This window comes from Ruditapes philippinarum, unplaced genomic scaffold (assembly GCF_026571515.1).
Source record: "Ruditapes philippinarum isolate M1 unplaced genomic scaffold, ASM2657151v2 ctg2641_1_1_1_1, whole genome shotgun sequence".
Classification (NCBI taxonomy): domain Eukaryota; kingdom Metazoa; phylum Mollusca; class Bivalvia; order Venerida; family Veneridae; genus Ruditapes; species Ruditapes philippinarum.
The window spans coordinates 7,266-17,714 of NW_026856119.1; the positions used below are offsets into that span (position 1 = coordinate 7,266).

The 10,449-nt window shown below is 33.3% G+C and overlaps 1 protein-coding gene across 1 annotated transcript in view; it reads left to right on the forward strand.

Annotated features, from left to right (window-relative positions):
- Nucleotides 1-1,036: 1,036 nt before the first annotated feature.
- Nucleotides 1,037-10,449, forward strand: part of LOC132745432 (uncharacterized) — a 56,277-nt gene continuing 46,864 nt past the window's right edge. Inside the window, exons 1-3 of the mRNA XM_060734346.1 lie at nt 1,037-1,213; nt 9,556-9,783; nt 10,208-10,280. Of these exons, the coding sequence (XP_060590329.1) occupies nt 9,578-9,783; nt 10,208-10,280 (279 nt within the window). The 5' untranslated portion in view covers nt 1,037-1,213; nt 9,556-9,577. The remainder of the gene's footprint in view (nt 1,214-9,555; nt 9,784-10,207; nt 10,281-10,449) is intronic.

Genomic DNA, 10,449 nt, shown 5'->3' on the forward strand with positions numbered 1-10,449 from the left:
GAGACCTCAACTAGAAATACATTTTCTATTGTACTTTTCAAACAGATTATTAAACCTGATTCAATTTGATTACTGATTCTAATGTTGTACAAAACTTATCGGAAAGTTTAATGTTTAATTGTATTGATATCAAAACTCATCTTGTCGAAAACATACAGACTCGAAATACAAAATCAGAAATATCTTTGTTCATTGTAGTGATATGAAGTATAATTTATTTATATAAAGGTTTGGCTTACAACATTATGACTAACTTAAGTACGTATACATACATACATATTTACATAGTTTACAATAAAGAACAATCTTATGCAACAGGAATGGGGAAAACAACAAGCAAACAAACATATAAACAATAACAACGACTCATACGTGTGTGCAAATACATAAATTGAAAGTAAAACGCCGTAACAATATGATTGTTTGCTTCATTTCTTACGTCACTGAATAATTAAAGTATATATTGTACTCATTCCGCAATGTAAACTTTCAAATTAAAAGTTATATTGGACATGACACAATGTATTCTAAATAATCAATAGCAACAGAACATCGCTATACACCGCAAATAATCTGGGTTTTTCATCTAGCGCAAGTGATTGTTCCATAAAATAGACATACATGTTTAATGCCAAAATTACCCCTGTTGAAAAGACTGCCAAAAATACAACTGCGTCGTATCATATTTTATTTTCAACTGCGTCCTATCATTTCGTAAAAATCATTATTTTCTTAGAAAATAAACATCTCTTTTTAATGAAATTTTAGAAATGATGCAAAATTATATTTCGAAGTTAATGGTAAACTCTGAAATGAGTATATAGTTTATTTGAAGGAAAAAACGATATATAAAGCAATATGAACTGCGTCGTATCCACACATTATCATAAAAAATCTGCTCCGCTTCGAGTTTCAAGTTCGCTATAACTTTCGTTTTACAAAATAGTTGTGCAAGCAACATATACCGAACGAAGAGCGGAAAATAGTGTAGCGTGTTAATACATATATCTGTTTTTCAGTCATTACCAACAAAAAGAGTTATAAACAAAAACATACGTTTTTCGTTCCAAAATGGCGGCGTTTGTTTACATATTGTAGGATACGACGCAGTTTTGATTCCCAGTCCTGGTAATATGAGAATTTTTAAATCGGACTTTACTGCTTTTATTGGCAGAATTTCAAGTTTCTGTGGATTTTACAAACAAAGCGAGTGGTTAGTATTATCTAGTATTATGTGATATTTAAAAAAGTTGACACAGCTTTTTGAATAAAAAAATATAAATTTGTTATGGTCTTACTTTAAACACATGTAGAGGTTATGAGCTTTTACCGTTCTGCATTAATGAATTAATCGGTCCTTACTTCAAGTGCTTATTTTCTTTTGATTTATAAAATGTACGTTTAGTTTTCAGGATTTTTCCCCCCAAAATTATACAATAAGTTTTAGTTCACTCGATCGCAAAGCATTCAAGTGAAGGACTTCATAGGCTTATCTGCGAACGTTGTCAGATTTTTATGCCACCGCAGCATCTGCGATGCGGTGACATATAGTGATTCACCTGTGTGTGTGTGTGTGTGTGTGCGTGCGTGCGTGCGTGCGTGCGTGCGTGCGTGCGTGTGTGTGTGTGTGTGTTTGTTTGTTTGTGTGTGTGTTATATAGATTATATAGTGAACTTAAAAAATCTTCCTGTGAAAAACCATTATTCTTATTTCAACCAAAATTGGCAGGATTGATCCTTGGGTGAAGGGCTACCAAAGTTGTTCAAGAAATTTAATTCCATGGAGAAATCTGGTTGCCATGGCAACCAAAAGGAATTATAAGAATAAATTTAAAAATCTTCTTGAAAAGACCCAAAAGGCCTTTGGTATAAGTACTCTACCAAAGTTGGTCAAATTTTCCCCCTGGTGTCAAAATTTGCCCTGCCCGGGGGCAGTGATTCTGATTATGTACACATAGTAAAAACAGAAAATAAAACAAATGTTTTCTGAATAGGAGAACTACAGCTTAGATATTTGACTTGAAATGTTGTTTGGTTGACCTGTATCAAGATTGTTTTGAATAAACCCAACGGGACAGTGACCTTCTTTCTTGTCCTTTGATGTACAGCAATGAAATTTTGACCATGTGCACAGTTTTAGTTGTAAAATTGAACTTTGATATCAGTTGACCTAGATTTTGATGATATGACCTACTTTCTTGTCCTTTGATGTACAGCTATGAAATTTGAACCATGTGCACAGATTAAGATGTAAAGTGAACTTTAATATCAGCTGACCTAGATTTTGACAGTCTTTCTGTGTTGTTCTTTGATGTAGTCATGAAATTTAGGCTGTGTGAAATATGACCTTCACCACCAAATTCACTAGACTCAAGTGCATTGATACATTCCTACTCTGATCTTTAATTGAGTTAACAATAGATTTTACCACTAATCTGATAATAAGAATTAGATAGGCCAGGGATCTATGCATTATGACAATCTTCAATTGTATAGAAACAAAATAAATCTGTTCCTGCACTACTATTTGGAGTTGTATTAATGCGGTGGCATAGCATTTTTCACAAATGCAACCTTGTTTTATTTTTATTTTATTCTTTTTTTTTTAGTTCTCAAACAACTTCATAGCATATACAGGTATACATAGATTTCAGATTTAAAATTTAATTATAAAATACATATGGGCATTATACCCATGAGTATATACATACAGACAGACACACACACACGCGCGCGCACGCACGCGGGCACCAACGCACGCGCACACACATACACACACACACTATTTAAAAAAAAATCAAATCAGGAAAAAAAACAACAAACAAACGTTATTTGGTATTCGTGCATTGCATGATTTGCCTAATAAGAGGCCATTTAGGACGCAATTACAAATGGAAACCGAAACCCTTTTGTGTTCTAAGATTGTAATTTTTCATTCGAATATCACGTGATTGTCAATGACATGTCATGCGTGCAATCTTATGGGTTGTGCAGTCGAAACAGTATCGATGACTTGTAACTATCAAAGTCGATTTTTTTGCTATAGAAATAATTATTTGTGTGAAAAGAATTCTTGGAGCAAGTAATTTCTCAGGTAGATTTTTAAAGATTTTTTAACTTGAATTTTCTACAGTATATTAAATTATTGATGGATGTGACATTGTGTGGGACCAGAATGTTTTCAAAATATAACTTATTTGATACATTAAATCGAATTTTACAATGACCAAGTAGTTGTGCATAGAAACCCTAATTATGCCCCTTTCAAATTTGTCTGTCTGTCGATCGGTCGGTCCGTCGGTCTGTAGACCGAATGGAATTTCAAACTTGGTATGATGATTGTACATGACTAGTGGATGACCCCTATTGATTTTGAGGTCAAATGTTCAAAGGTCAAGGCCACATTGACCTTGTATGTAAAAAATTTCCGATCAATAACTAAAGAACGCTTAGGAACTTCAAACTTGGTTTGATGATTTTGCATGACCAGTAGATGACCAATTTTATTTTTGGGGTCAGCAAAGGTCAAGGTCACATTGACCTTGTAGATTAAAGCGGTTTCTGATTAATAACTTAAGAACGTTTAGGCCTAGGAACTTAAAACTTGGTATGATGATTGAACATGGCCAGTAAATGACACCTATTGATTTTGGGGTCAAGGGATCAAATGTCAAGGTCACATTGACCTTGTATGTTAAAAAGTTCAGATCAATAACTTAAGAACGCTCTGGCCTAGGAACTTCAAACTTGGTATGATGATTATGCATAGCCTGTAGATGACCCATATTATTTTGGGGTTAACAAAGGTCAAGGTCACATTGACCTTGTAGGTAAAAGCGGTTTCTGATCAATAACTATAGAATGTTTAGGCCTAGGAACTTGAAACTTGGTGTGATAATTTAACATGACCAGTTAATAACACCTATTATTTTTTGGGTCAAGGGGTTAAAGGTCAAGGTCATATAGTACTTGTATGTAAAAACAGTTTCCGATCAATAACTAAAGAAAGCTTAGGTCTTGGAACTTCAAACTTGGTATTATGATTTTACATGACTATAAGATGACCCCTATAATTTGGGGATTTAGGCGTCAAATGTCAAGGTCACATTGACCTTGTATGTAAAAACAGTTTCAGACCAATAGCTCGACTACTGAATATGCCTTGGTTGATATTTTTAAAAATAATGCTTTTGGTATACAAATTTCAAGGTCTTATGTCATATATCAAATTGACTGTCATTAAGGAGGCCTACATGATTCATAGAATTTATGCATATATTATTTGGTACGATTTGTGATAACTTTGTCATAAAATTGCTGCACACAACATTTACGGTCACAAATAAGTAGTGAATATTCATGACCAGTAGATAACCCCTATTGATTTTTTTTGTCACTTGGTCAAAGTCAGTCATAATAACCTGACCTTATTAACTAATAGGCTGTTGATAGGGGGCATACATGTTTTACAAACTTACTAAAATGATGTAAGCTTAACATGTTTTTGAAAAAATAAAATGTTTATTTCATAAATAGCTTTTTACTCTATTTTGTTAAGCTTCGTTTGAAAATTGACGATAGACATATTTATAGCATTGATTTAAATGTTTCAAGAGATATTATAAATGCAAAATATTTCGTATCCGTTACAGCCCGTTACTTAGTCTCAGTGAAGATGTTACCTTGCGTTACTCAGTCCTACGGACGATCATAGTTTATGAAGGAGTTTTACTGTGTTCTTATAAATGAACGATCTTGTAGCTTATTGATGAGCTCTTGGATTGTTTAATAAGAGAGGAAAACGGCTTATGAAGCAATAACAGTTAAAAGGTGTTTTTCGTCCAGAACTCATTATATCGTTAGTTAAAAGAGAATTACATTTCACTAATTTTCATATGCCCGTCCGCCCGTCCGTCCGTTAGCAATTTGGTTTCCGGAGCATTACTTAAGTTCCATTTGGCCCACAGTGTTCAAACTTCATAGTATGATTGTCCATATTGGGTAAAAGACCCATATTGATTTTGGGGTCACAAGGTCAAAAATCAAGGTCACTTTTACCTTAAAACTGAAAACAGTTTCCGGAGCATAATTTAAGTTCCATTTGGCCCACAATATTCAAACTTCATAGGAGGATTGCTATTTAAAGGAGGTAATACTTTATTTAATTTCCATGTCTTACAAATGCTTCATTCTTACTTAAAAAAACACTTTCGGGCATATAATGCTCCGCCTAGCGGTGCTCCTTTTTTGGAGATGTCGAAATGAATCGTTATCCTGAGTGTGCGTCTTTTTCTATTTTTCATCAAAACGTAAGAAATATTAGAAACAAATTAGAGTATATGAAAAACATCTTTCTTGACTTCGACGTTTAATATTTAATGGAAGCAGATATCCGACTAGATATTACTGACGACATGAAAACAATAGATAGATAAATATTTTTTTACTTCAAAAAGGGGCATAACTCGAAGAAAATTTTATTTGCATAAGCAACTATAGACTAAAACCAGTCGCATAGAATTGTAGCAAATGTTGCACCTTATCAGAGAATAAACTAACAAAAGAATAGATTTAAAATAAAACTAACCGTTACTTGGTACAGTTTTACGTATTCAGCTCAGGGCGAGTAACAAAAAAGGTGGGATGGATGGTCACCCTCTGTTTTTTTTTTATCAATTTGTCTCAATTATGATTTTCTTTGAAAGTCTTTATGAATTATCTGCACTAATTCAAGTTTTTATAACCCCTAGACGAAGTTTTTTTTTTTTGGGGGGGGGGGTACATAGGAGTCACCCGGTGGTCGGTCGGTTGGTCGGTCAGTTGGTCTGTCCAGCCGTCTGTTGCATTTTCCTTGTCCGGAGCATAACTTGAAGACTAATGGTTAGAATTCAATATAACTAAATAAATGGTCAAGCACATTAAGAGAAAGTGCAGTGCATATGAAACATAACTCTATCTCGACTAATTACAGAGTTATTGCACTTTAATACTTTTCCTTGTACGGGGCATAACTTGAAAACTACTGGTTGGAATTCAAAACAACTTCATACAATTGTCAAACACAAAAAGGGGAAGTGCAGTGCACAAGAACAATAATTCTATCTAAAATAATTACAGAGTTATTGCCCTTTGTTACTTTTCCATTGCTTTCTTTTGTCCGGACCATAACTTGAAGACTAATTGTTGGAATTCAAAATAACTTCATACAATGGCCAAGTACATGGAGAGAAAGCGCAGTGAACAAGAACCAAACTCTATCTTGACTTATTACAAAGTTACTGCCCTTTATTACTATTCCTTGTATGGAGCATGACTTGATAACTACAGGTTGAATTCAAAACAACCTTATACAATGGTCAAGCACAATAAGGGGAAGTGCAATGCACAAGAACCATAACTCCATTTTGACTTATTACAAAGTTAATGCCCTCTGTAACTTTTCCATTGCTTTCTTTTGTCCGGACCATAACTTGAAGACTAATGGTTAAAATTCAATATACATGTAACTTCATACAATGGTCAAGCACATTGAGAGAAAGTGCCGTGCACAAGAACCATTACTCCATCTTGACTAATTACAGAGTTATTGCCCTTTGTTACTTTTCCTTGTCCGGAGCATAACTTGAAAACTACTTGTTGGAATTCAATACAACTTCATACAGTTGTCAATGACATTAAAAGGAAGTGCCGTGCACAGGAACCATTACTCCATCTTGACTTATTACAGAGTTATTGTCCTTTGTTACTTTTCCTTGTCCGGGGCATAACTTGAAAACTACTAATTGGAATTCAATACAACTTCATACAATTGTCAAACACAAAAAGGGGAAGTGCAGTGCACAAGAACAATAACTCTATCTTAAGTAATTACAGAGTTATTGCCCTTTGTTACTTTTCCATTGCTTTCTTTGTCCGGACCATAACTTGAAGACTAATTGTTGGAATTCAATATAACTTCATACAATGGTCAAGCACATGGATAAAAAGTGCAGTTCACAAGAACCATAACTCCATCTTGACTTATTACAAAGTTACTGCCCTTTGTTACTCTTCCTTCTATGGAGCATGACTTAAAAACTACTGGTTGGAATTAAAAACAACTTCATACAAAGGTCAAACACAATAAGGAGAAGTGCAGTGCACAAGAACCATAACTCCATCTTGACTTATTACAAAGTTATTGCCCTTTGTTACTTTTCCATTGCTTTCTTTTGTCCGGACCATAATTTGAAGACTAATGGTTGGAATTCAATATACAATATTCAAGCACATTGAGAGAAAGTGCCGTGCACAAGAAACATGAATCCATCTTGAATAATTACAGAGTTATTGCCCTTTGTTACTTTTCTTTGTCCGGAGCATAACTTGAAAAGTACTGGTTGGAATTCAATACAATTTCATACAGTTGTCAAGGACATTAAAAGGAAGTGCAGTGCATAAGAGCTATCGCTCCAATTTGACAAAATACAGAGTTACTGCCCTTTGATACTTTTCCTTGTCCAGAGCATAACTTAAAACATACTGGTTTTAATATAACTTTAATAATATAATATTTAGCATAACTTGAAAACTACAAGTTGAACAACTTTATACAATGGTCAAGCACAAAAAGAGGAATTGCAGTGCACAAGAACTATAACTTTGTCCAGAGTAATTATAGACAGTGATTGTTTTCCAATTTTCAAAACAACCTGTGGCTTTCTGACGGAAAAACATAGCGCGCTAAATCAGAAATTCCAACAACTGAGAATGGCATTTAACAAGACATTTTATAAACTTTTCAATTTCAATTCAATTTAATATGCATGGTACATATCACAGGCTATAGGGACAGTTTTCTGCCTTCTACCTGGAATATAAAATGTGATGCGGTTAAGTCATGACTCTGGTGAAGAAGTGCACAGGGCCTTTCAGGGGAAAATATTAGCCTTTTTAGGGAAAAATACACATATTTTGAGCTAGGGGAAACCGTCTTTATTCGGCTTTAAAATACAGGAATAAATCATTGAAAGAGTTGTTTCCCTTTTGTTACTTTTCCATTGCTTTTTTTGTCCAGAGTATAACTTGAAAACTACAAGTTGAAATTCAATACAATTTCGTACAATGGTCAAGTATATTGAGAAGAAACGCAGTGCACAGAAACCATAACTCTTTCTTGACTCATTTAAAAGTTTTTGCCCTTTTTTACTTTTAATTGTCCAGTGCGTAACTTGAAAATTAATGGTTGGAATTCAATGAAACTTTATACAATGGTCAATAGCAGTGAGATGAAATGCAGTGCACAAGAACCATAACTCCATTTGGACTTATTACAGTTAGTGCCCTTTGTTTCTTTTTTGTACAGTGCATAACTTGAAAACTAGTAGTTGGAATTCAATACAACTCCATACAAATCTCAAGCACAATGAGAGGAAGTGCAGTTTACAATAACCATAACTCCATCTTCAGTATTTATAGAGTTATTGCCCTTTGTTCCTTTTTTCTTGTCTTTCTGGACTTATTACAGAGTAATTCAAAAAACTTCATCAATGGCCATTCCCAACCTCATTGAAAGGAAATGCAACATACAAGAACCACAACTATCTTTAATTTCCCACAACCATAACTCTAGTTCAGTTCTTTTACAAGGTATTCTGTTAATAGTTACATCCCCATTTCCGAAGCAGTCTTGTGGGGGTTATATTCAAATTTAGTGATAGTTCTAGTTTTTATTGACTTTGTAAATTAATTGCAAAAGGGAACTGAAAGGTACTGGACTATCCATTTAATGATATGTTTGAAGTAGAGTAAATCTAGAACCGCCTGACTTGTGTTATGAATAAATTGTCAGTTATATTACTAGCAAGTGATTGTTAAGTGAACACTGTGTTTTGGTTTCCATTCTTTTATATCATATCAATATAAACATCAACATAAAGAACATTATGTATCATCATTTTTCCAAACAAACCAAAAAACACTCAGTAGCTATTTATACAGAAAACAACTCTTACTTACTTACTTGTACATTTTTTATAAAAAGTTTTTTTACAAAAAATGTTTCTGCAAACTAGTGTTCGAAAAAATTATGGTCAAATCAAACAAAAAGTATCCTCAAAAAATTTAAAAACAGCAACCCCAAAACACTATTTAGTATTTACTAGTAGGAAAGTGTATGATCATATTTGGTAAACAATTGATCACTTCGTTATCTTTAACTTTATTGTGGTGTCATTACTTTTATTACCGTAGCGGTGAGCTATCTTTATCTACTTCTAACGGAATTGAGTCTGTCACAACACATTCCACTATATCTACTGATCTAAAATATAGAACGGCTGTCCTCCCGTTTGAATATTGGGTACAACTGTCTGTACAGTGTACTGTATTGAACTTCAATCCACGCTTATGGCGTTAATATTCTAATATGGTTTGCTTGTCACATTTACTGTGCGAATCAAAATTCGGCTTTTAATGAAATGGAATGTGAAATTGTTGCGAACCTCCGTACTAAATAATGAGAATGAGTTTCATGGCCTTGGTGGATTATGATAATCTTTTTCTTTGCTTATTTCAGAATTTGTGAGTCCGACAAGCAAATGACTATGGCATGTAGCACTAAATGTAATGTATGCTTTGACGACCAAAACATTGAAGAGGAATCAGTCCGCTATTGTGTGGAATGCAATGAATTCTTTTGTCAAAGTCATGTCGACGAACATAAAAGTGTGAGATTTACAAAAAATCATAAAACCGTGGCAGTATCCGACGGCATCAAATTACAGGAAAAACAGAAAATTAACAGGTTTTAATTGTTATTTAATGATATAGAAATTGCGTAACACCTTTCCGTTTCCATTAAGGTTTTATTTGTTATACTATAAGATCAATTAAATCAATTAATCAAATAAAAATATTAAGTAATTTATGATTATTTATTATTTTCTCAATAAGACTATTAATATAGATGCCATGAGAAAATCTTGTTTTAAATTTTGAAATCCCTATTGAAATTTAAAATAAAATATCTTTATTCCGGTATGTTAATGTATTTTTCCATCTAGAAGTGGACCAATACTGAGTCATTATTGTGGCATTCAAAGTTTATTATTATTGTACATGTAGTTAAATACATACTCTCTTTCTAGACCGCAAATTTATAAGAAAGATCACTTTCTATATAGTGTTTTAATTAGATGTACAATGTACGTGTTTTTGATCTATTTCAGTTTAACAAAAGATGCGTCAGAGAAAATGCACTTACAATTCAATTTCAGTCAGTATGGAGATGACAAAACCAGGGTATGAGAGAAAATTATCATTTCATATGTTATGTTATTGAGTGGATAACTGATATATAGATAAATATATAGATAAATTAATTTTGAAAATGTGCCAAATTGTAATTTCAATCATGTATTACAGTACTTCTTGAAATATTGCTCCTTGTGGTACCCCATAATAACTATAG